At 36.3% G+C, this 27,987-nt stretch overlaps 1 protein-coding gene across 3 annotated transcripts; it reads right to left on the bottom strand.

The window, feature by feature from the left end:
* Positions 1-118: 118 nt before the first annotated feature.
* On the bottom strand, positions 119-26,471 carry LOC126236474 (sprouty-related, EVH1 domain-containing protein 1). Of its 3 annotated transcripts, none has more exons than XM_049945809.1 (5): positions 26,104-26,471; positions 23,687-23,870; positions 22,842-23,010; positions 5,139-5,203; positions 119-1,974 (listed from the first exon to the last, which is right to left on the bottom strand). In XM_049945809.1, exons 1-5 carry the CDS (start codon positions 26,121-26,123, stop codon positions 1,174-1,176), a joined length of 1,239 nt encoding a protein of 412 aa, XP_049801766.1. In that variant the 5' UTR covers positions 26,124-26,471; the 3' UTR covers positions 119-1,173. The 3 variants fall into 3 exon arrangements, with proteins under 3 accessions (XP_049801766.1, XP_049801767.1, XP_049801768.1); XM_049945810.1 differs by having other exon boundaries at positions 5,139-5,164; XM_049945811.1 differs by having other exon boundaries at positions 5,139-5,158.
* Between the last annotated feature and the right edge of the window lie 1,516 nt (positions 26,472-27,987).

Below are 27,987 nucleotides of genomic sequence, written 5' to 3'. Positions count from 1 at the left end.
GAAATCACTTTCCTTTCATATGCAAAAATTCCACATGAAGAAAAAAACACACACATACAATAAATTATATTTTCTCTGTTATACCAAATGAAGAGGGAGATAAATCACAGCGCTGCTACAAGCCAGGTCATATGAGCAGTGTTTTTTTTTTTTTTATGACAATACAGACCAAATAGAATTTTTCTCCATTTCAGGTTAAAAATCAACACAATCTCCATTACTTTTGTTCAAAGTAGTTAACACAAAGAACATTCACCATTTCAACTGCAGGATAATTTGTGTGACAGAAGTGGATTTATAGCAGCATGTCGACAAATATTTCTGCACCCACATTCTGTATCCAATAGGCCAATATTTATCCTGCAATTGTTTCAATTGTATACAAAACTACGAGAAAAATTAGTGGCAGTTACATTTTCTTTGGTAATACCATGAGTGAAACCAACATTCTTGTGGGAGACTGTAGTCAAACCCATCACAACTTCCCCTTGGTACAATGGTATTCACATTATTTTAACGATTTCCATATCAAGTGCATCTTTCAATAAATCTGACAGTTGCTGACTGTAATACCTGTCCGGTGGGATAAATTTTCATCTGTACGTGTAACTGGAAAATACAGTTTAACATTCTCACTTTGGCACACCACACTGTCTTGCCTGCACTCAGTGATTAACATAACTGTGCAGCTTCAGGCCACAATAACTATACACAGATATTTCAGCAAAATGGAAATGACACACAATTCCATAACAAAGCAAGTCGCTGCACAGTATCTGGGGATCAGCCTATTTGACACAACAATTTCTTCTGTGGCACTTGTTAGCAACTTCACATTAACATTAACCTATCGCACAACTCCTGGCAATTACACAAGGGGTACCTTAAACAAAGCAGTGTCACCTATGTGTCTACAGAGCCCGCCACTGAGGACTGTGAACCTCAACTTTTTTACTTGTAAGAGGGGCAACATCCTATGGACTACTGAACAAAGATGCCAATGAAAAGCCATCAGTAACTGTGGCATGGCACTGGTTACTGGTGTTTTCCCTAAAATTCCCTGTGTGCCAGTTGGGCATTCTGATTCAAGGAGAAGGAAGTCTCACAAATCTGCAATCTCTTGAAAGCCCTTTAGGGCAACAGCACCTTTGGAAGGCGCGGGGGTGGGCTGGGCTAGGAAGCCGGTCGATGACGACCGCCACACAAACCACAAGCTACACAGCACAAATGGCAAGCCCTGAGAGGAGGGTAGCACCATAGGCAGGGAACCAGCAGCGACAGCAGAGCTAGGCCCACCCAACGCCGTCCACAGCCTTCATCACGACCACAATCACAAGGATGCCGTACAAATTCACCTTCTGCATCTGCTGCGCAATGGTACACGAGACACTGCGCACAGGAAACACATGCCACTCTTTCAATACTAGTACGCACACAATCGGGTGCATACTCGCAGCTGCCACGGGGATTGTGGTCCTCCAGATACATTTCTTGGCAGTGACGGCAACGCCTACGCCTACCAGAAGTTACACCAATAGTTCCACGACCTTTTCCGCTGACAGCCCCTGGAGGTGGAATTGGTGGTGGTGGAGAGGCTGGTGCACCACCACCTCCGGCGTCAGGTGGGCTGCGTTTCTTGAGGCTGCCAGAGGAATCACGGTGTTTCCGTTCCTCCACAACAGGATAGATATACTCGTGCACAGCCGTTAACTGCACATATGAGTAATTTTCCTTGGTTGCTGGTTCTGTCACTGGTGGTGGACTTGAGGGCTCCAATGGCAGACCTGGAGTCTGTGACTGTCTGTCAGTGGGAGTGCCAGACGCCGGACCTCCCGCAGTTCTTCGGGTCACATAATGTATGCGATGTAGATGGTGGGGTTCCGTTGGTGGCGTTGCATGACGACTTCCTCCGCGTGTTGTCGACGAATCTGATGATGAACGTGAATCTCCACGTTCCACAGGCAGATTCAGCGTCTGTATGACATTACATACTAATTTTAAGATCTGAATCATGGACAGAGTAGAACTTAAAAAAGTAAAGACAGGTAATCAGATTAGCGAAGTATTAGACTCAAATATTGTTCTTGATCTCATACACATAAAATTGCATAATTCTTCTTCGAAATTATTCCTTACAGATTTTAATACTAAGGGCAACAAGAAAGACCTATTTGCTATTGTAACTCCAAGCAACGATCTCCATATTCCAACAGAAAGCTAAAGTGTTCTATCGTTCCTCAAAATCACTCCATTTAGTTACATCAGCCACAGAAAACAGTATCTGTGCTCATCTCAAGCTGACAGGGCTGTGTACAAGGCTCAAATGTAGATCTAAAGTAACAAGTTGCAGCAGTACACACTGCTCTTGCATTTGTGTATTTTACATCAATAACAAACACGAAATCAAATCCCTCAAATTACACATGGTCAGCTACTGCCAGATACTGAACAATGCTATGTAGATATCAACCTTTCAAGTACTCAACAAACGAGTTAGAAAGTTTGTGTTTCATAAAACAGTTTCATTCATTAGCTGCAAAAATATGTGTGAGAAATTATAAATTCTGAAACTGATGATTGGTAGTTATAATGATGTGACTTACACCAACCAAAAATAAATTGTACCTACAACTCAGTAACATTAATGAACTATAGTGGAAAAAGAGGCTAAGATGTTTTGGTGCAAATAAAGAATGATATTCTCATATAAAGGTATGCAGCATTAACATTGTGCTGTTTACCCAACAGAACAATAGTAACTATGTTCTTTCTTTTCAATTCATTTTGTGCATATTTCCTTGTTGATGAACATACTGTGATGGACGCATGCACATGCGCGTTTGTTCCTCAACAAGGAAACAAGCACAAAATGAATTACAAAGAAAAAATATAGTTTCTATTGTTCTGCTGAGAAAACAGGATGGACGCATGCATATAGAGACAGGCAGGCAGGCGCGCACACGCCACATGCACGCACGGGCACGCACGCACGCACGCACGCACACACACACACACACACACACACACACACACGACTTTATCGCTGTAATTATGATAAGTACTGCTACATCTGCATATTATAAATATGCTTCGAAGAGTAATTATAACAATAATGAGGATCATTAGTGCGAGTAATATAAATGATTTCAAGTTACTCTTGTGTCATAAACTGTACAATTTTTTATTTATTTTTACAAATAACTCCTGGATTTGCTGTACTGAGTGCTCAGTTACTCAAAATTACACTGGCAATCAAATATGTTTGTGCTAATCATTTGTCACAGTTTGGTAGTTAAAATGACAGACTGTCTTTCTTATACATGCAGAACACCTACAAAACTAAACCCAAACAAGACACTGCAGTGTGAACCACACAATTATATTTAGGAAGAGTCTGTAAAATACTTTCATCTATGTATTCCAATTCATACTTGGCAACAAAATGCTGCATTTACATGGCTAGAAGTCAAATGATTAGCATTTAACAAAATTATCTATGTAAATGTTAAATATTATTTATACACAAAATTTAATGCAGTAAATTCATATTTTAACCGCTGTGAGAAACACACAGAATCAATTTTGTAGAAATGTAGTTGTAATTTTAATGTTTTATCAACATTACAGAATAAATGAATATACAGCTCAAATTCCAATATTTAAAACTAAAGGCAGGAATCATGACACCCTTATACCAACAGTAACAAAGGCAATTTGAAAGATACTCTACAAGTAGTTTAAAACACAGTGCAGCAAAAATGATCTCTACTCCACTGTTCTACTAATGCAGCAAAAACTTAAGAACAAATCACATACTACCTCTCAGTTATGTAATATCCCCCCGTATACAGTTACTACACACAAAAGGAGAAATACCTGCAATGCCAACTTAATTTCCAAGCTTTCATGCACTACAAAGCAATTTCACATGAAATTTTCTAGCAAAAAATTAATTGTCTCATTTTCATAAACTTACGTATGCAAAATGCCAATGTTATAGCATATTTAAAAATACTTCGCAAATTATCTGACCTGCAGGAATGAAGACTTGAAAGCAAGACTTCAGTGATGCAACATGCACAACCCATTCAGAAATATCTGCATTCCAAAGAAGAGGAAAAGAAAATAATATATAAGAAAAATGTTTGCCAACTGGAAAGATAACAGATTATCACTTTGCAAAATAATGAATCAGAGAGTGGCCAAGGCAAGATATAATAATGGCTTTATTTTATTTTATTTTTCCGCATCCAATATTTCATTCTTTCTTTTTCTGACAAACACGGTGACAGAAAACAAAGATGTACACATTTAAACTATAAAATTTAAAATCAGTTGTCAATCTAAGTGGTATTTTCAGGAAAGTGAAGCATATATAGTCTCATTCCCCAAAGGTATAAAATTTTAGAACAAATCTACCACCAACAGCAGCCTCTATTTTCACACACATCTTTGCAGGATACTAGTCTCCTAAGATCTTCCCAGTCATTCTCACTATCGCCTTTTTTTCCCTTTCAGAATATATTAATGACAGTTGCTTTAACTTAACAGCAAATGTACACCATAAAACAGTATAACTAACATAAAATCATGTTGCCTCGATTTTTTTGGTTTCAATATAGGAATAATTTGAAATCAACATCAGTTACGTGTGTACTTTTCAAAGTAACAGTGCCTTGCAAGCTTACTGTCAATCACACAGCACTTATACTTTCTAACAACAAAACTATTAGATCTGGACGCACATAAATTAACATTTCTGAAACTGCTACAATGGAGAAAATCAAGAATGCATCTTTTTTCTGTCACCTGTGTTAATAGTTCAGTAACATATTCCAAAATTGAGGCTTCTGCTCATTTCGTTCTTCCTGTTCTTTCACTCTCTGTTCCATCTGCCAGCTCCCTAGTTAATATAAAACAAATGTCTTCAAGATCAAATTCCTTCCAAATAATGATACAATGAAGCTCGGCAAAGGAATGATTAAGTGGAAATTTTGAAGTCCTTCAAATTATGCACACATAATGAGAAATCAGACTGAACAAGATGCAGGAAAATCACTACATGCATTGTTTCATGGAAAAAATAGAATAAAATGCAAGTGTTAAATGCCTTTCAATAAAACTTCATGCCTACTAACCATAAATACATCATCGTCTCCTACATCTGCATTGTATTTGTGAAGGGGTGAGCATTCAGACAGACCTGAAATGAAGAGAGTGAACATGAATTGCACAACTACAATGTATCTGGGAGACCATGGACTCCCTACGTGGTCACGATATATTAATAAATGAGGAGCCCGTTGTTCATCAATGTATCTTACTTATTTACTTTTTCCATGACACAAAATACTATTTTAATTTAAAAATGTAACATTTAGTTCATCATATATATTCACCTCTTCCACTAAGCTACAAAGCAATGATATTAGATACTACTGGAAACTGACTAAGTAACTTTCTGTATCTTCCTTAGCTTTAAAAATAATGAAAATTTGAGGGGAAAATAAAGCTGTGCAGTGCATAATTAATATGAAATTAACATACCACTGCATTTAAAATTTGTAGTGCAAAAGCTGCAATTTGGAGAGAGTTTTTCAGTCCCCCATCTCATGATTTAAAAATCACCATGCAGTAATAACACTTTTAACATCCTGGTATGTAATTGTATACACACTTTCATATCGTTCATAATTTGCAAAGCCAGAATTATTCTGTGTAAATGTATGTCTCATTAGATAATATGAAATTTACCATTTTAAAACACTTTCTTAGCAAGAATCAGAAACTACTGAGATAAAAAGTGACTCACCATAACATTATCCAAAAGCAGGCAAAAAAGAAAAAAAAAGAACAATGATTAAAAATCTAAACATTTACACAAATATTTAAAAGCAGACAAATATACATTCACTCACAACAGACTGACCACACAAGGCAGCCCACAGCTTATCACCAAATAACAGCAAAACTTGCTGTATTAACCAAACTTGTATGTACAAAATGGCATAAAATATTGACACTAAATCAAGTTTTAGTAACACAGTGTTCTCATTTGAAAACTACACATAAAAGGACAACACAGAAAGCAGAGAGATGGTAAACAGAATACTAATTCAAGAACTAAGAGATGAAAGACATAATACAAGATTCAGTACTACCAATGCCTTAATCACCAGCATCTGATGAATACAGCCTCTCATATAAAGCTTTTTGTCTTCCCTTCTTTTTTTTTACAATAAAATAACAAGTTCATACTATCTGTTGTAGGTAAATGATTTCCTGTACGAGATTCACTGGGAAAAAACTTGATTAATAGACACTCCGGATCAGTCAACGATTTGGTAGTCACGTGCAATTTCCTCAAATGTCATAACTTATACTATGGATTTGAACTCTTCTACACACAATAGGTTTTCTTTTCAGTTTTTTGCAACCAAAAACCAATACTGTGATTCACCCGAACAACGCAGTATGAACCCTACATTAGAGAACACACAAACTAACAGATTTTGTGTAAAAAGGCAGATCCAATGCAACTGATTGTTAGGTCCAAAGTAAAGTAACATTCGCCATATCACTTTTGTGGGGTAAGATTAACTATTGGAGGCACATTCTCCTCATAATACACCATTTCCCTACCTTTTGATTTTGTTCTTAGTGTTTTTCTTATTCTGATTATTAACAGATCGTGAAATGCTGTTATTAACACAGTAAATATGTTAGGTTTATCAATATAGAGCGCGTGCGCGCGTGTGTGTGTGTGTGTGTGTGTGTGTGTGTGTGTGTGTGTGTGTGTGTTTTGTGCGTGTGTGTGTATGTGTGCCTACTGCTGACAAAGGCCTTAATGGCTGAAAGCTATGATTGTGTGAATCTTTTTATTGTGCCTATCACAGCTCAGCATCTCCGCTATATGGTGAGTCGCAACTTTCCTTCTCTCATATTGTTAAATTCAGTAAGTATGTTTACCAGTGACTAACATACTGTTTCCAATTCTCTTACATGGACATTACAAGATAAATTTCTTAAGGAAGGGAAATTTGGTAACAACATTGATGTTATAATATGTGAACTAGATCAAATACTAACTTCGACTCCTTATTCCGAAAACAAAACAAAGTACCTGGTAATAGTGAACATTCAGTAAACTTGCACAAGCCAAAAATATTAAGACACCCTAATAAAAAATTTCTTGAGTATGACTTTCCTTGTTCTCTTCTTTGAATCTTACGCCATAGCAAGAATAGCAACAACTGTAGGACCTTGAGGACGAAATCTGCACTTGGATTAATAATAAAGATTAGGACATTAAACCTGCCATGTGATCATCAAGAAATCTCTGTGATATATTAAGTTAAGACCAACTGCTGCAGTACGTCACTGTAAAAGGCCATATTCTACATATGCATAATATTAAACTGAATTTCAACCACAAGACAGTATTATGGTGTATTTTTAATATACTGGAAAGATGGATGATGACTTGTAACAAGAAGTAAAATAGTTCCAATTCCAACCCTGTTAAAAACCTGAGTAATACCGAATTTAAATCATCATCTTGAAAGAAAAACAGCTGACTACACTACATTTTTCCCTTTTCTGAGAGCTGGCAAGGGGGGGGGGGGGGGGCATGCCTCCCTTGCTCTGGGTTTGGACACCTTTGCCAGGTATCTATTTAATACAAAGGATACTTTCTGAATGGATAATATGCTTCCCAAAATCATAGCATGAAGTGCAGAATTCTACTCACAATTAGGTTAATTACATTTAATTTAACGTTTCAAATGTGTTTGCGTCAGCCTACACTGTCAAGATTTTCAAATGGTTTTTTAGCCTGGTGATTTAGTACCTTGGGGAGCTGCTAAAATGTGAGCTCATACATTTAATTAGTTATGTTGCAATGAAGTTTGTATTTGTTTATTGCACTGACAGTTCTTTTGATGTTTATATACTTATTTTTTATGATGAAGTGCAATGTCTGCTTTAACTGACTACCAACTTTTGATGTGATGTAAAACTGAGCTGTTGGAGCAGCTATGGAACATTCAGGTTTTTCTGGCTTTAAGGAACATGATAAATTTCCTCATTCAAAAGTATTTGCATCATGTCTCTATGAAGTTAGTAGTGAATTCTCACTAAATGCTCATGAATAAATATTACGCTGAAAAACTGTTGTAGAACAAGAGTGAAAAATATCTTTCTCAAAGTATTTCATAATCTGAAAAACGTATTGTAATAGATGATAATGACAGAATAGCAACCAAATGTACAAAAGTGGGGATGAACAACTATATATTGGGAACATTACCAAATAAGGAAGGTGACATAATGTTATGAATGTAAGATTTGACTGGAAAATCAAACTTTGTGTATTGTGCCTGAGTTTTATTGCTACTCCACTGTTCAAAAACCTAATTTTTTTTTTTTTTGCTTGATTAAAACCGTGGTGCATTTACTCTTGATATTCACATTGTATTTGTGTTACTGTGTTTTTTTATGTTTTCCAATTCCTATAGTGGTCATGAACAGTGTTATCAACTCTTTAGAGCTTCAGTATTATCTATGAGGTTTATTCAAGCTTTATGCAAAAAGTAGCATTCTTGGTTATCTGCCCTCAAATTTCTATTCTTAGTAACTGAAGAACGAAGAGAAAGATGGAGGGTGAGAGGCAGGAGGGGAGCAGATGAGCCTATAAAACCCTGGTACACTGTCATGTTTCTCGAGGTTTGAAAAAACTTCACACAACAAGTAGAGTGGAATGGTAAGTAAAGAAACTACTAAATAGTGGAATACAGATATGATGACGAGTCACAAGTGTAACTTAGCAAATCAAACCAGCATTGTACCTCCAATGTCATAGAAAGTTGTCCTTGTCAAACATTTCCAGAACAATTTGATTCTGTTTTCACACAGATGAATTTTAAGAAAGTCCTCAGTAATGACATATTGTTCCTGCCAAGACTATATTAATTACATATATATTTTCATTAGCATTGCTTTTTCAATTGAAACTGCCTTAACTTCTGTAATTTGCATCACAGATGTCATATCAAGGACTGTGTACTTTGAGATGGAAAAAAAAAGTAGTTCACAAACTAAGAGAAATTAGATAATCTAAGTCTTTACAGAGACTGTAGAATGAATATGAATGGCACAGTTGAGTCACATGCATAAAGGTATCAGGAGTGACAGTGTCCTAACAAAAACATAAATTAAGTGAATGTGCAAAAAATTATTGGAATGCTACACAGTTGGAAAGGGTAAGCAAGTAACGAGCACAGTAAACAAAATACATTGTCTGACAGTTGTTGCTCAGAATCTACATGATATCTTCAGAAAAACTTTGAATGGCTCTGGAAGAATTCACTGCGGAGTTGTTCAAATTCTGCACACAGCTTCAGACTGCATCATTTTCCTTAATCAACATGTTAACTGACAGTATTGCAAAAGATACATGGAATCAATCAGCCAGATGCAAAATCAGGGTAATAGGTTTATCCTTCAAAAAACTGTCTTCACCGATGACGTAACATCATTTACAAATAGTGGAAAGCTGAACGCAAAAAATTGTGTGTGTGTATATGTGGAATGTTTCCCTCTATTATAACTCTCTCTCTCTCTCTCTCTCTCTCTATATATATATATATATATATATATATATATATATATATATATATATATATATATATATATATATACATACAAAATTCAAGCTTTCGCAACAAACTGTTGCCTCGTCAGGAAAGAGGGAAGGAGAGGGAAAGACGAAAGGATGTGGGTTTTAAGGGAGAGGGTAAGGAGTCATTCCAATCCCGGGAGCGGAAAGACTTACCTTAGGGGGAAAAAAGGACGGGTATACACTCGCACACACACACATATCCATTCATACATATACATATGTATATGTATGAATGTATATGTATGAATGTATATGTATGAATGGATATGTGTGTGTGTGCGAGTGTATACCCGTCCTTTTTTCCCCCTAAGGTAAGTCTTTCCGCTCCCGGGATTGGAATGACTCCTTACCCTCTCCCTTAAAACCCACATCCTTTCGTCTTTCCCTCTCCTTCCCTCTTTCCTGACGAGGCAACAGTTTGTTGCGAAAGCTTGAATTTTGTGTGTATGTTTGTGTTTGTTTGTGTGTCTGTCGACCTGCCAGCACTTTCATTTGGTAAGTCACATCATCTTTGTTTTTAGATATATTTTTCCTACGTGGAATGTTTCCCTCTATTATAACTATATATAATATATATATATATATATCACACACACCTTGCTTCCTTGGGGGCTGCCTGGGGGTAAGCTCAAAGATAAGATCTACACGAAAGTTTTGACAACACAAGGGAATCTAAAACACAGTTTTGTTGCAGTGTGTGCAACAATATCCAATAATTCTTTTCAGTCTTTCCAGTTGTACTCACACGAGAAAACACACATGCATATTGTGGTAGATGGTGAACATTTTAAACACTTGTTGACAAAAACAAAGTGTTTATTACCAGTTCCTTTTGTTGTTATATTTTTGTTGTTACTGCTCATGTTAATTTACAACTGTCATCTTTGAAATTAACTCATATTAATTTTGTCGTTACCCAAGATAGGAGGAAGGTCCACATTAGCTGTAAATTTTTAATCTGTTTATTGCAGGTAGATTTCAGCTGCTGCGTAACACTCTTCAGTACAATTATAGCGAAGTCATCATGACTCCTCATAAATAAAAGTCACATGTGGTACCACATTGGCAATGATAACAAACAGTTAAATTGTTTGTTATCTGTAATGTCAATGTGGTACCATGTGCAATTTTATTTATGAAGAGTCATGATGGCTTGGATATAACTGCGCTGAAGATAGCTACACAGCAGATAAAAACGAAATGCAATAAACAATTACAAATTTACAACGAATGCTGCCCGTCTTCCTATCTTGGACCTCGTTAATACAGTCGTTGAGCATGCTGTTCCTGATGGAAACAAATCTGAAGAAAATTTTTTCGTTCATGCCAAATTACTAGTTATTAAATGCCTCAGTTCCTTGTTATAAAGAACCATTCCATTTGAGACATTCACCTATCTGTCAAGCCTCTTGCTGATAAGAGCAGAACTGTTTGCACAGTTTATTGACTCACCCTTTTATGTCACATCCTTTCCCTTTGATGACCCATGTTTTGCCTTCCAGTTTACTTGTCACTCTATCCACATGTAGCAAAGTACAGTTAGTTTCAGTCTTAACCACATTCAAGAAAACGATATGCAACACAAACTTCATGAAAGTCACAGGTGTAATAACAGCATCTTTAGACCCTCTCTTCTTCAGCAGCACACTTAAGTGAAACTACACAACAGCCTGGCCAAACATACCTTCTCATATGGCAGCAAAACTTGAACACTCTGTAGAGATGACAAATGGAGACCAATAAATGCCGACATGTGGTTCACAAAAAAGTGAACCTGGCTACACAATACATTGCAGGGAAAGACCTCATGACATCCTTAATGATCTCAATGTAAAACCTATTCACAACATAGTACAGAACTACAGAAAATCTTAAAAAGACCATATATAACGAATTAAGACCAGTGAAGGAGAAGGACTTCATTTTTTCCTCTGTTAGTCTAAATTAGTAATTTGACTGAGTCAAGCTGGAATGGCATATCATCCACATGTGCGTTACCTGTTGCATATCAGGATATGGATAAGGAATACTTCATTTTTAGAACATGGTTTTGGTACATTACTAATATTTTAGGGTAACCTAATATGTATTTTGCATTCATTACAACCATTTAATGTGACTCTTTTCCCTGATATGAGTAAACAGATGGCACTGTCAAGAACATTTCTCACACTAATTTAATGTGAGGGATTACAGTAAATTTTGGTAAGTATGCTTCTACACTTACAACTATCTTCAAACAAGGAAGCAAAACAACAGGACAGATGAAGCAAGGACATAAAAAGCAGACGAGGAGATGCAAAGAGGACATTCCTGGACAAAACAAGTCTGTTGTTATCAAACACCAGCCTTAATTTAAGGAAAAAAATTTCTGACAATGTTCATTTGGAAAACAGTATTGTATAAAAGTCGATCTTTAACTGTGGGGGGGAACTGGAAAAGAAAAGAATCTAAGTGTTTAAGATGTGGTTGCTGCAGAAGGAAAGCTGAAAATTAGGTGCACTGAAAATGTAAAAAAATTAGGATGCACAGATACAGCAAAATGAGTAATGTGTGGAAAACTGACAAGAAGAAGGGACTGATATCATAGGAGATGGAATGAGGTGTTTCTCTGCAGAATTGGCAAAGAGAGAACTGTGTGGAAAACACTGACATGAAGAAGGGACATAGAGACAGTACATGCATCAATGATGTAAAGAATAACTTCCATAGTATATGAGGAAGCTATAAAGGGTAAAATCTCTAAGACAAGAGATTGGACTGTATCCATCGAATAACTGAGAACACTGGGTGAAAGTGCTACTTGGAGATGAAGACGGGGATACAGGAGATGAATTCGTGGTGGGCCACATGAAACCAATCATAACATTGAAAATGCCACTTTTCAAGCCAGCCTTTTCAATTACCTCTGCTAATCTAAGGAAGCTTATTTATAGGACTGTGTAACACCAGTAGCAGAATTTACCCTTGGCAACGACATTTGTGAAACTCTACCTGACTACCATATTCCATTCTGTAGCCCAAAAAATATTTTAAATGTTACTGATTGAAATAAACAGATTGTTAGCACTTTCTTTCATTTACACACAAAAAGAGTCAAAATACAGTATTCAATCTAGAAATGGACTTGTCAGCAAACATTCATGTCTCCTAGTAAGTGGCCTAGAATTTTGCTCATAATTACTGACTTGTTCAGTTAAGGATACTAAACATCAAAAGACTTAAGCAGTGGACCAACAATTACACCAAGAACAGAAATTTACAGGATTTGAAGGACCATATTCTCAACAATCAACCAACTACAGTTGTACAGCCCTTTACATAAAACACTGATAGGAAATTACTACACAGAATAGTAACTAATAATTATTGCCACATACTTTCACAGAATAAAAAACAAATCTGTTATGATGCCATGTAATTTCTCTCTTCACCACTATTTTTCTCCATCTTTTAGATACACTACTACTTTCTGTCTCTTTCAATTTTATTTCAAAATTCCTCTTCCACCTGTCTACATTCCACCAGCTGGTATTGTGTTTGCACAGTACTGGCTCTGGAAAGTGCATTTTTTTCTCTAAATACAACTTTGTGTCTCTTGTATTCACTTTTCTTGCTATGACTAGGCAAACTACAAATGGAATGAGAGCATAAAATTTTATATGAAAATTAAAGAAGGAACTCAAGATCAGAGGTTGAAAATAACAGAGGGAAATCTGCTCACAGATAAACAAGATATTACATACAGATGGGGTACTTCAAAGGAATTCTGGAGGGCAATCCCACCAAGAGTGAGCAGCCACTCTATTATAAGACAGATTCAGATGTAGAAGAACCCACATTAGAGGAAGAACAGTACTGTCTAAGAAATTATAAAGCACCAAGAGCTGTGAAATAACTGCAGAACTTGAAAAATGGGGGAATTCATCACCATAAGCAAATTCACAAACTTATTAAGTTGATGTGGAATCAGGAGATAATCCGGAAGAGTGGATCTTAAGTGTAATTCAACCAATGCATAAGAAAAGAGAGAAGAGTTTTTGTTAGAACTATCAAGGAATTATCTTGCTGAGTGTAACCCACAAGATTCTCTCCAGTATTATCTACAACAGAAAAGACTCTGGGAGATCAGTGTGTATTTCAGCCTAATGGGTCAACAACATTATCACATATTTGTGCTGAGCCAAATACATGAAAAGGTGTATGAGCATAACAATAATCTCCATAACCTCAAAACTTCAAGCAGGCCTTCTGTTAGTCCTGGTATGGCAGTAAATGATTAACCACTGCTTGGTGAAGTATGTTTCACTTACTAAGGGAACATTAGCTGGTTCCACAATTGCAGTGCAAGTTTTAGAGAAATAAGTAAATGGTTTAGCATTATTAAAGGGGTCAGAGAAGGGGACACCCTCTCTACAATGCTTTTCAATGTGTTTCTTGAAGCAGCCATTCGGAGCTTCAAATATCTGGTTACACACACACACACACACACACACACACACACACACACACACACACACACACACACACACACCATCTCAACTCACATATGTGCATACACTTATGATTTAGCGATTAATAACGGAAGAAATGTTTCACTAGAGAGAACAATATGTGAGCTGAAAGAAGCCACACAACCTAGAGGTTTCGCTATCAAATGAAATGAAAAATAAGTACATGAATTTCACCAAGAAGGCAAATAATAATTTGAATAAGCTATCAGCAGCAAGTTTCAGTCTTTGGCTAAGCAGACCTTTAACTATCTGGAATCTAATATTAACAGGACAAATTTCCCGAATCAAATAAAATAAAAATGTGTATCCTAAGCAGTAACAGATGCTTTCACAAGTCAAAAAAAAATACTGTTGGCCCCCTAGATTATTAAATAGGCAGATGAAATTGCAAATTTGTAGGGGCATGCAGAAGTGAACCAAGGACACTAAAGAGTATCAATGATATTAGAATGCAGGGTTCTATGCAAGATCTATGGACAGTGAATGGTTTCTGGAGTCTGGGAATTTACACGAGCTGGCACTGTAAAAACAAAAAGTAATGGAATAGCTCAGCTTGGACATGTTCTTAAAATGGATACTGGAAGAACTAATTTTGAATGGCGGCAACTGGAAGAAAAGAGGAAAGCCATGAAAGCAGTGAACAGATGATGTGGTAGAAGGTACAAAACTCTTAGGGGATGGCAGAGAATCTTGCCAGTGAGGGCAGAATGGAGGAATCTTGTTAAAGAGGCCACGACCCACACAGGGTTGCAACACCATGAGAAGAAGAAGAAGAAGAAGAAGAAGAAAGTAATATGATCTGCACCCAATATTTCATGGTGTTATTGCTCCTCCACTTATTACAGATTCTAGACATTTGTTTGTCAATAATAATCATGTTTACAATTTCACCCCCCCCCCCCCCCCCATAAGACTAGCAGGGGATACACATATAGAGAGCTGGGCAGCACAAATGGTCACATGTTGGTTTGGCCTGTGAGACAGTGTCACTGAGATACTGAAAGATACTGGCAGATACTTGAAGATACGTGTAAACTAGCCTGAGAAATCCTACTTACAAAGTTTCAAGAACTGGCTTTAAATTATGACTGTCAGAATTTACTACAACCCTCTACATATCGCTCACATACGGATCATGTGGCCAAGGTTAGAACAATTACAGCACACATCGGGGCATTTAAACAGGCATTTTCCAGCATTCCATTCGTGAATAGAACGGGAAAAAGCCCTTACAGCTGGTGTAATAGGGCATACCCATTACCACGGATTTCACAACGGTTTTAGAGTTTCGGTGTAGATTTGTGTCTGGATACACAAAGAAAGAAAGAAATGAGATCTTGGATACAGTTTCGCAGACATGTCATTTGGTTCTCTTTCCATTACAGGTATTTGTTTATTCAAACATAATACTGCAGTAGTCTACGAAACTACCCATTACTGAAAATGCATAGCTAGCTCTGCTGTTACCTGGGTTATGAGATGTTAGAGAGAATGTCTCTGCAGCTATGACAGGCTCAGCTCGGTTTGGTAGGTGTTGACGGAGTTGAGATAATTTGTTATGTAGTTGTGCAAAATGTGCAATGTTTTAATGTTAACTTGCTTTACTTTCTTGAAATGGGAAAATGTTCTACTACCTAGAGTGAAAATGCAAATGTTCTGATTTTTTTCGTATTTGCCATGTGCATGGAGAAACATGATTTACAACAGAATAAACGTTAAATAAATTACTGTAGTTTTCAAAGTATTCTGACTTTTCTTTCTTTAGTGCTATGTCCAATTTGATCTCAGGCGTTATTGGATACAAATATTTGACCTGAAGAACTCCAAAAACTTTGTCTTCATTTAAAATGATGATTGATAAGTGCTGCAAACAAAGTTTTTGTCGACCTCGTCTTAAAGATAGGACATGATTTAACATTTCCATTATGCAACAGTTGAAGTTGAATGTCTTCTTTTTCATCATTTTCTTTCAGTAGTAAGTACAATAACAACTTGCAACCACAAATTTGGAAAAGCGCTTTTATTTCCCCAAAATGGAGCTGCACGCTAAGGTACTTGGCCGTGACGTGCTCAGGCAGTGTGCTCAGTACCAGCAAGCACAAATAAAGCACTTTAATTTCTATTTTCTCCATATTGTACTGAGATATGGCTTTTGTTCCAACTTTAAAAACAATTTCAATATATTAGCTACAATTAGTTTGCAGCAACGTATCACCCAAAATGGACAAAAAAAAGTAGCCCACAACCACATTTTTCAAGGCAAGTTCTTCAAAATTTACGCTACACAGTACTTAGAAAGCAGGTATCACAGTAACTATGACCAACATCAACAAAATACACACTTTGTCATCAAGGTATACTGCGAATATCAACTTTTGTGCCAATTAGTTTTTTCAAAATCAAAAAAGAAGTATTTTATAGTGAAGAAAAGCACGAAACTGAAAGAAATGGTTTTTAATTTTTTTAAATGAAGAAGAGAATCTACCACAAAATTAACCACAGGAGTTGATGTAGTTTTGTTTCATTTACATACAGTATTTTTTACAGCAAGAAATTAGGAAAACTGCTTTCTGTCTGGCCAGGCCTTTAGGACGGACTGATATTCCTCATAAATGTGTAAGAAACTGTAGGTTGTACTAAAAAGGATTGAAAGTGCCAGACATACTGCCTACTCCAACAATAATCCGACAAACATGGGTCCTCACCCTAACCTGGAATAATACAACAAGACGTGTGGTATTACATATCTGTGTATGCTATATGACAAGTGTCAAGTCCAAAAGTACTTGCAGACGCTAACAGAGGTAGTAATACTCATATGTAAATCAATTTCCCAATCTAACAAGAATTATGCACCTGTAGCACTTGAGTACATTCACGATGTCTGAAACTGTGCAGGTTATAGTGAATTGTGTGTGATCAATAGTAACACAATTCACCTTCCACAGCAAGGATGAGCAGCTACATCTTGTATATTTGCACTGAATTTGCACCTATAGTCTGTTCAAAATTGCTTTAGGATCAACAACTACGAAAGAAGTAGTGGGATTACACTCACGAGAAAGGCTACAACACTTTCCACTTGCACTATGCTGCGAGTTTTGGGATCATTCGTCGGAAGCTGATATTGAGTTTGTTTTCATTTTTCGCAGTTCCAGGATTATATTTTATTAGTTATTACCACTTTTTGTTGTGTGTTATGCGATATTCAACAAAGTCAGAAGCAAGTCTGTCAAATGTGGTTCAGAGAAAATGTTCGAAGTGACACTCATGGCTGGAGCAATGCTGTACGACTTCATTCAAATGAAATGGTTTGCATATGGCATGGCTACACCATCAGCAAGTTTTCTTGATAATGCTCTCAACCATTTTTTCATTGTTGGCAAGAAGCCTACCACAGCGAAGTTGAGATGGAGACGATTGGCTTCAGGGTTTAAGTAAGTGGTAAATTTATAAAGGTGGAATTTGCAGTTGTAATCTGTCTCCATAAACAACAGTTCTCCATATATAAAACTGATGAGCTGACAAATATATGGGCATAGATTCATAAGGTTGTGCCCTTGTCCCTGCCGTTTCAGCAACAGAATTGACATGGGCTCCAATTAAAATTTACACTGTCAGCAATAATAAAAAAAAATGTTATTCTATCCCTAGTCAAGACAATAATGAAGCTGATAGGAAAGTCAGCTCTGAAGACTGGAAGAACACTATCAATCATACATAGCACATCTTGGAAAAAAAACACGGCAGAATGAGGCTACTTCAATAAATTGCTATAGGAAATGATATGTCACTAAAAAAATGAATGATAGTGACAATGCCACTTCAAGTGATGAGAGTAATGTCAGTCGAGTGTCTCCTCTGTCATCAAAATAAGATGCACAGGAAGATTCAAATTAAGTACCAGGATTGGAAAATTATACTTTCGTGGCTATTAATAATAAGGTTGTTGGTCATCAGCAGAGTCCAAATGAAGATAATCACAGGAACACAATCCTAATTGCACAAAAGAAATCTCTCTCAGTGTTTCTATTATATTTATTGTCAAGCTGGTGTAGCGTATTTTGTTATCACTATTTTTCTTTCTTCCCAACAGCTAAAATAAGTTTCATCAACCTGATTAACAAGCACAATCTTTTGTTATGTTACAAATAGGCACAAAGTTTGCTCAGGAAACATAACATGTTCAATATAAACCTAGCAATCTGTTGAGGTTTTGACATACAAGTGCAGCACCACGCATCAAATTTTACTCAAATTATCTCTTATTAGATATCTGCGACAGAATTCTGGTTTGGAGCAGATTAATATATTAAGTGTTCTTAAGATGCTTTTTGCACGTGTTTATCTAAATTTAGTAACAAAAAAGTTTCCACACATGTTAAAAATTTGGTACTGCCATCAGGAAATGGCTCTTCATTAACTTTCTATAAATAGTCTTAAAAATTTGTTGGGTAAATAACATTAACATGTACACCTCTCCCTGAAGCCACTAATGATTGCCATCTTAGTACATCAAATTGTACGCGAATTTCTGCAAGCTGAATGAAACATAAGATCATGTACATGTCCTGTGCAAGATATGGCAACTCTGCTCTGTGCCTCCATGTCTTCCTGCCAATGTATCAATCCTAAAGTAATTTTCAAAAGCATGAAATGACTTCATTACACCACACAGACCTTCACTTTAGCACTGACTGTCATTATCACAGGCTGCATCGTATCACATGAAAGAGAACAAACAAGCGCATTCCACACCTGGAGTGATTTTTGTATGCACTCATTAGAAGGAGTATATGATTTTTATTATTAAACAAGTTTATCTAATGTTAATCACTTAAATTGGGCAGCAAGAGTAAGGAAAATCATGGATTAGCTTTGCAAGAATGAGAGTTTTGTTCCGGGCAAACAGCTCCCAAAGAGCTTTGAAGTATTACTGAGAAATATGCTTTCCAAAAACTAATGTTATGCTCCTGACGAGATGAATTACAGTTATAACTCTGTTGATTACCAGAAACAAATAATAATAGACAATGAATCCAATGAAATAATTTTTCATGTGCCTCATAATAAGGAGTTCTCTGCAGAATAAACCAACATCATTCAACTCACTGAAAGGTGACTTAAGCCATGAATAAAAGGGGACTTTTAATGCTTTAGATGCCATACAGAGCACATTTAGAAAATGTGGGATATAAGAGAATATCTGATATTGCTGTGCCAGCTCCAAATAGTACAGCACAGGCTGAATGCAGAAAGAAATGTAGAGAAAAAATCTCAAAATTTTTTAAGAAACATGTGACAGCTATTTGAACATGAATTACCACAACAGAAGAGTGGATGATGTTCATATTTTGTTAAAGTTAATGCATATGAAGAAGACAAAAATAAGAAATGAAAATAAAAGCAAGCAATTTACAAAAGTACAAATGAAATATCTGTTTGGGCACAAAGGACTGACAACTTATCAATTTAAGTCATTGTTTTAAAGGTATCTGGTAAATATGGAAGGTGTGGGGAGGCAAATTTTAATTAAAATTCCTGTTTATGAAAGCAACTGTAGAGGAACATACTGATGTAAGAAGTTTGTACGGCCTCACCTGACGACAGCATGGTAAGAAAGACATTTTAGAGAGTTCTTCATAAGTTGTTCTGTGATGAATTCCACTAGACAAAACTATCAAGGGATTTAACACAATTGAACATAGTATTAAGGCTTATGGATGCTAACTGTCTTGAACATCTGTGAAAAAATTAATCTGTTCAACAACAAATTCAGGATTGACTATTCTTCTTTTCTGACTAAAGAGCTTTTGTTCCTAACAAGATAGTGTCATCATCCTAGATGCATGAAAACACTACATTTTCCCTGTAACACGAACTTAGCCACCCACTGAATTGACAACCATTTTATGGCATTTCAGGTGGAAGGGCATATGGGAATCCCATTACAAAAATGGAATTTCACAAACATGACTTTTCACATGTACGAAGAAAGTGCTAATATCGCCATGTAACTATATTTACTTCCTGTGCTATAAACATAAGATAAGAAATTTGAATGAGTGTTTCTAAAACGTGGCCGGGAGCTGTTGGGGTATACGGTGTTATCTAAAATCTAGGTTATCAGTTAAGATAACGGCTTCCTACAAAAGACTTACTTTGTTTCCCATTCTTTTATTATGGAAAAGGATATTTTGCCAGAAACAATGAGAAATTTTCAAAAATAGGTCATTGGAGCTGCAGAAACACTTGTAAGTGGAAAGAAAAACAATTCAATGTTGTCCTGGGCCATTCCAAACTTCAAGTGTTAAAGTATCTCCAAAGCACATTAAACAATGAAGTTTGATATCCATATGATAATGCAAAAGTTCTCAGTTTCTGTCATACTAATAGTAACCAAATTGCTCATACTTTTTTAAGCTACAGCTGAAGATGCTTAAGTAGAATTTAAAGCAAAATAATAGAAACCCAATCTAATCAATAGTAATGTAAATTCAGATACTAATAACGCAGAAGGTCACAACAGAAACAGGAAACAAGATATGTGGCTGGAGGGAGCATTACATTTTCATTTAGTTCCTCCATCTGGTATTACAAGCAAATGTACAACCCAGTAACAATGAGGTAAAAAGTAGTAATGAAATGTAAAATTACCACAGAGCCTGATGGGTCAGAGAATTACGCCACGAGCAGTGTACAGAGAACTGGGCACTACGCAGATCAGACAAGAGTAATACAAAGCTGCCAAACCAGGATTTTTCAATACAACTGACAGAGCATAAGTCAATATTCTAAAATGGGAAGAACATACTTAACACAGGAACAACAGCAGAATTTGGAAGAACAACAGCAGAATTTGGAAGAACAACAGCAGAATTTGGAAGAACAACAGCATAATTTGGAAGAACAACAGCATAATTTGGAAGATCTTGCTCGGCATAAGACAAGAGGAAGACCCCATACCAGACAGGAAGATACTTCACTTTAAGAAGACACATGTGCATGGATCTAAACCCCAAAGTGGTGGTGGTGGTGGGTATTTTCCAATGCAGGAAAAAATAATAAAATTTTCTACTACAGCAGTAAATAAGTGAAAATGAAATTCAACTAAACAGTTACCAACATAAAGGTTGTTTAATTACATGGCAGGCATTAATTACTTTTTTCACTGTAACTGCATGACAAGAAACAAAGTGATTTAAGAAAATCCATTATGTGATACTCTTCAATAACTAAAAGACCTTCATAAAACACAAGAATGGCACTCATCTCAATACTCCTGGAAAAGAGAAAGGTGAGGATTCATAGTCTTAAAGCAAAGTTCTAACTACTTGTGTTGGTGGATTTTTGTGAGAAGCAAGTCTGCAAGAACGAGAACTTTAAAACAAATTTAGACAGTCCCAAATTTCTTTTGATAAAATATCTTGTCACATATACAGGAAATTAGATGATTAATATATAGTAATATTTGATAGGAATTTCTCCTCATACCCCCTAGGCACATCTTAAATGGAGCAATTACAATAAATCTGATGCCAGATTTGTAACTACCATTTACTCACAGTTAAGCACTACACAAGCATGTGAATACACACTTAAATGTGTATTAACATTACCCCATAGAAAAGAAAGATTAGAAATGTACAAATGGAAGATGCAGAGAACTGCAGACAAGGGTCTTCTACACCTACTCAACCAATTAAGTTTTCAATATGAAACACACTTGGCTCACCACTACTCCAATAACATCTTGCAATGATCAGACCACATGAACAGACTAATTTGATGAGATGTAATGTAGTAATATGAAAATAATTTTTATCTCTTATACAGACTGCCTGCATTTCCATGTTAATGTTATTCAGAAGAAAAATAATGCAATAATCACAGATTAATGAAAAATGAGAAAGATGAAAAATTTTGATGAGCTGAATATTGTTACTATAGGAAGAAGTGATGATGATATCAGAGTTTATGTTTGTTTGGCTAATTATTTGCCTTAAATTTCTCAGAAGTTTTCAGTGACAGGAGTGTGGTTTTCCAATATATATATATATATATATATATATATATATATATATATATATATATATATATATATATATATATATATGTGTGTGTGTGTGTGTGTGTGTGTGTGTGTGTGTGTGTGTGTGTGTGCGCGCGCGCGCGCGAGTGTATACCTGTCCTTTTTTCCCCCCTAAGGTAAGTCTTTCCGCTCCCGGGATTGGAATGACTCCTTACCCTCTCCCTTAAAACCCACATCCTTTCGTCTTTCCCTCTCCTTCCCTCTTTCCTGATGAGGCAACAGTTTGGTGCGAAAGCTTGAATTTTGTGTGTATGTTTGTTTTTGTGTCTGTCGACCTGCCAGCACTTTCATTTGGTAAGTCACATCTTTGTTTTTAGATATATTTTTCCTACGTGGAATGTTTCCCTCTATTTTATATATATATATATATATATATATATATATATATATATATATATATCAGAGAAGGAAATCTATGATTACACAATGTTGCTCTATATTTCCAGTTTCACTTAAGGGTTCGGGAGTTAAAAAAGAGGTGAGCATTCTGTAGCTCTTCAAACATACCTATGAAAACTAATCACAATAAAAGTGGTTCTTGTTGATATATACTAACCATCAAGTAACTCCTCAACAGCCGTTCTAACTCCTTTATCAAAAGCCCGAGCATCTGCTGCAGTCTGGAAAGTGAGTCCAAACTTTTTGTCACCAGTTTTCCAGTGATGAAATGTAGGCATTACTTTATTGTACTCGAAATCTTTCTTGATTGTGCAACTGAAGACTACCTGGAATAAAGATTTAGCTTTTAGATACTTTCAATCCAATTGTTGCAGCTGTAGTGAAAAAGTAACCATACAATACATACTGTTGTTTCTAATTACAAACACAAAAAATTCTACCAAATAATTAGTTAAGTACAGCTTAACAGTGGGCAGACAGAGAAAGAAAGAAAGAGAGAGAGAGAGAGAGAGAGAGAGAGAGAGAGAGAGAGAGAGGCCAAAAAGGTATGTAATACATAAATGTTTTCTGTTATATTTCTGTAACCAGCCATGAAACACTTCTAAATGGCAATCCAGCTGTCAATATTAACAGATCTTGAGCTGACCTTGTGATGCCATTACAATGAATATGAAGGGAAAAATGCCGATTTCATGGTATGTATACTTCTACTCAAAAGAGTAACAGGAAAGCAGTACCAAATTATGCATCAAATACTAGCACATTTCTGGAACACTAATACCTAATATTTTGAGTAAAGAAAAATATATCCTGGCCCTAATCAGTAAATCAAGACGAACTTTTAGAATGGGGCTCAGGCTATCGTATTTAACACACAACTCAAATCCATGATTATAGAAACTGAAAATTCAGATAGGTGCTAATAAGACCGCAAAATCTTTAAGAAAGTAGGATGTACGAAAAAGAGGTTATTGTTGGTTATTCTATTGTTATCACACTTACTGACTGATCGGAAATACGCTTCCCATAAATAAGGTATTCGTGTTTGTTCTCTCCAAGATCACAAGGTACAGCATGTTTGCAGACAGACACGTTGGATAAGCCCCCACCTCCCATAGGGACCCATCCACCCGTGCTGTCGTCACGCATCATCACCTGGGCACGCACTCTAACCAAGTAGTTGCCACTGAAACATAGAAGTGTACAGAAACATATGCAACATGAAATACTGAAAATCACAATATGTTCTTTCATGACTGAACTAAATTTCACAATATTTCAGCCACTTTGAATGTAAGTTCTGAAGTTTGGGACAGAAGGAAAGTTATAGGCACCATTTGACATTACAAAATTAGACAATCAATTTACAAGTTCTAGTAAGTGCTACTACTTACAAGAGTTTTATGTCAAACAGCTTTTTTTTAAAAAAAAAGACATGAAACATTCAACTGCTGCACCTTAAAACATGATGTTCGTCATAATTAAGCAGAGACAAACATATAGGCTAGAACTATTTAAACTTTTAGCATGTGAGGTGAGGTAAAATGATGGCTTAGCTCACTAATAGTCAGCAAGTGAGTTTCAATCCCAAATTTAACCCACTTTTCAGACATAACAAACAAATTTAGTCCCTTAACTGCAACAGCTTTATATTTAGTCTCCTAATGAGACTTCGTACATGTCTGTATTATTTGAGAGTGGCTGTAATTTTCAATTCACACAAAAAATTTGGTATCATGACTAAAGAAAAAAATTGTTAAAAATCACAAACAATCTGAAAGACTGGCCAGTATTTATTTTCAGGTGTCACAACCACTATACAGCCAACAGTCAAACACTTTAACCCTACAACAGGTGTGCTGTTGTAAAAAATGCAACAGCAGCAGTTTTTACGCCTGATTGATGCCTTAACAATGAGCTATTGTTTCAGACTTGTTTTTACATACAAATGTCCATGTCTGCTCTTTTGGCAACTTCAGGCATGACTGTCAGAAGGTTAAATACAAAACAAAACTCCCAGCTTTCTGAGCAAAACATTCTATCTTAAGGCAGGAAAGAACTGACTGGAGGTGGTTTGCCACACTGAGGAAGTAATGTACTGTTCCAAAAATGGGGGAACTGTTTATTAATTAAAGTGTGTATAATCATTAATGACAGAATTACTACTAAAATTTTAATGAACTTTAACATTATCACTTTCACAGTTGATCCAGAAGAGTTCCTTCACATAAAAAGAACAATATGAAGAGTATTACCTTAAGAAATAAATTGGATGCGGATCATGCTTCAATGCATATGTTAGAACTTACAGCTAAAAATAAAATGGTTACAAATAACACCTGTTATGATTAAAATTAAGGCACAAATATCCTTAAAATGCAACACAAAATTTATTTTCTTCATTTCTATCTGAATGCATTAACAAACAAATTCAACTCTAATTAGAAAATCAACTACTCTAAATGTGTGTTTACACATGATTCATGACAATACCACCCTTTGAACAGCAGCAAAATTTCAAAGCAAACGAACACTTGAGGGTTTGAATTTTATACTACCCTCCTAAGAATCACATCACCAAAGGATACAAACAGGGTTTAAATTTGAACTGCTCCCAAGAATCATTACACTCAAGTGTGTGCAACAAGTACCAATTGCTCATTACAATTTCAGAAAATATTAAAGATATTCAGATAAAAAATTCGATATGCACTGCATGTATACATGCTTCAGAATCTTCCCACAATATCTGGAATTTAGATGCCTTTGTATATATCACATTTAACTGCAAAATCTCTAATTTAGAACGGTATGTATGCCTCGCAGAAAATTTTTTTTCTTATTATTATTAAAGACCAATACACGGTCGTTTCATTTCCATTTCCTGCTCTCAAGTGAAAGACGAAAGAAACGGTATTGCAAGCAGTTAACATTTTCTCACAAGAGCTAACAAAATGCCAGTAGCACGAAAAGATAATAAACCACATTTTCGCAAACGAAGCGCAGGATGCAATGTGTTGATCAGCTAATTTATCAACATGAATAACAAGGCAGACTACTTGAACTAGCCTGGCAGTTTGTCTCATTCATATTTATCTCTAGATTAACGCAACAAATATTCCATTAGCATAAACTATATTCTATGGGGGCACCAATCTCTGCTTTTGTTAATAGTAAAATCACCGTGTTTTACCACACACTATCGGGCTCATGTGATTGTTTCACCAAGCTGTACGGAAACTACGACACACGAAAGTTCAGCAACGTCAATTCAAATGAACATTGTGAAAGGTAGTACAAGCATCGGCTATATTTCTATTAGTAAACAGACACAAAGGCGCCAGCCGTCGCTTTTAACAGAATTGGAATAGTAACATCAACCTCACACATACCATAAATGTCGGTTGTTAAGTACTTACTCTTCATGTGCCTCTGTCATGATTTGCCGAATAAAGTATTCTACTTCTTTCCCATTTTGTCCTTATTTCCACCATTTTTGAAACATATAAAATACATCAGCCACAACTAGTAAAAGACAGGAAGTCGTCTCTATGAAGATGCTTATTCAATCTTCAGACTGGTGTCATCGCGCATGTCTGAATACCACTTGCAATAAAAATGTAGTTCGTTTGAACGCACATACGATAAGTTATAAAACAGATTATGAACTAGACCACAAAATTCCAATTCTTTTATAAATACGAATACTTTTCTTCAAATAATATATAACAACATATACAAAAAATGGCGTTCGACTAGTATATTGCTGCATGCAAATGTAAATATGGAGTAATTTCACAGCCTTCTATATTGTGTTTCCTCGAGTACTCTTCCGGCGTTTACAATTGCTTCCTTCAGTTGCATCTAACTACTTTTGATATTAGATTACTACAGTTCAGATTACTGTAGCATCTACTAAGCATTTTTTGCTCCTGAAGCTGACTTTTGATTTGTGTATACCATTCTATAATTTCCGTGAGTTTTGTAACCAACTTGTCAAGTGTCTCAAAATTGTCTGGACATGCAAAGTTTGAACACTAATTCAAAATGCTAATGTTAGCTTCTGACACAGGACTAGTACTTTAATATTAACTTTCTATTATTTCCAGCTTGGTTCGAGACATCCTTCTCCGTCCGCAAAGTCACTATTTCCGAAAACAGTTACTTTGTAAACGCCCTTCCACTCGCAACGATATATTTGCGCACATCACATCTGCGCAGAACGAAGGTTGCGGTTAACATAACATTTGCGCAAATATAAAGTGTGCGCAAAATTGGAGTTGTTGGTTTGAGCGAAACTGCTGGAATCTGTGGTTTCAGAAAGCATCTGCGCAAACAAAATGGAGCATGTTGACAGGAGATCGCCGGCAATATGGCACGAGAAAAGAGTTTCACTCCACTGTTTATTCAGTCTAGTGTTCCTCGTCTGTGTCTAGATTGTGGATTTTAAAGTGGCAGATGCACGTCACTGCTGTAGAAAGTATATTATCGAATTTATGGAAATCTGTAGGAGTCATACATGTTGGTGGAAAGTTAAGAGCAGGGATAGCGATCAGTAGGCAGCTGCTTATAATTCTTTAATCGACAAATTACGAAGGGCTGACTTTACCGCAAACAAGGAATCGGTAATAAAACAAATTAAATTCGTTACGGACTGTTTACCACAACGAGCTAAGATAATCTATTCGATTTGGTATCGGAGGATGACTAGCACACTTTCACGCTCCTATGGCGTAATTGTATGTGACAGTGTAGCAAAAGAAAGTAGGACCTATTTGTCCTAAAGAAGAGTGCACTTAGAATATTGTGTTAGTGTTATTCCGATGATGGAAGACATTACAACAGTACCATCAGGGACATAGGGGGTTATTATACTTTTTTTTTAATTCGTAACATAATACGTTGTTCAGAACAAGAGCGAAGGTGCGATTCCGAACACGACCGCAGTCCGCAGACTGCACCTACCGGCTGCATGCGGCACCACTGGTTGCCATTATTTGCAATGTGAGGCGTGCTGAACGCGGTGGCAGCGTCGTCTGCCGCCGTATACCTGCTTCGGCGGCAGACCGCACATCCGGTCAGGGGCCAGCAGTGCCGCTGCCGCCGAACCGTATAGCGACCGGAGACTGCTTTTATTGGCCGAATATACCCACGTTTGTGCCTGACAAACATTTTGGTGGAGGTTTATTAAACTACTTTGCTGCATTTTCTTTGTATCATCATTAGGACCCACTAGTGTATTCAGGTAGTGGGTTAATATGTATAATGCAATGAATTGAATAAAAATTTAAAAAAAAAACTCC

Source organism: Schistocerca nitens, chromosome 2 (genome assembly GCF_023898315.1).
Source record: "Schistocerca nitens isolate TAMUIC-IGC-003100 chromosome 2, iqSchNite1.1, whole genome shotgun sequence".
Lineage (NCBI taxonomy): Eukaryota > Metazoa > Arthropoda > Insecta > Orthoptera > Acrididae > Schistocerca > Schistocerca nitens.
This window is presented reverse-complemented; position numbering and strand designations above follow the sequence as displayed.

Excerpts from the sequence above, each read along its gene's own strand:
- LOC126236474 (XM_049945809.1), bottom strand. The coding sequence starts at position 26,123 with ATGACAGAGGCACATGAAGA. Across the intron at positions 23,871-26,103 it reads ATGACAGAGGCACATGAAGA|TGGCAACTACTTGGTTAGAG; the intron begins GTAAGTACTTAA and ends TCTATGTTTCAG. Across the intron at positions 5,204-22,841 it reads TGTTGAGGAGTTACTTGATG|GTCTGTCTGAATGCTCACCC; the intron begins GTTAGTATATAT and ends TCTTCATTTCAG.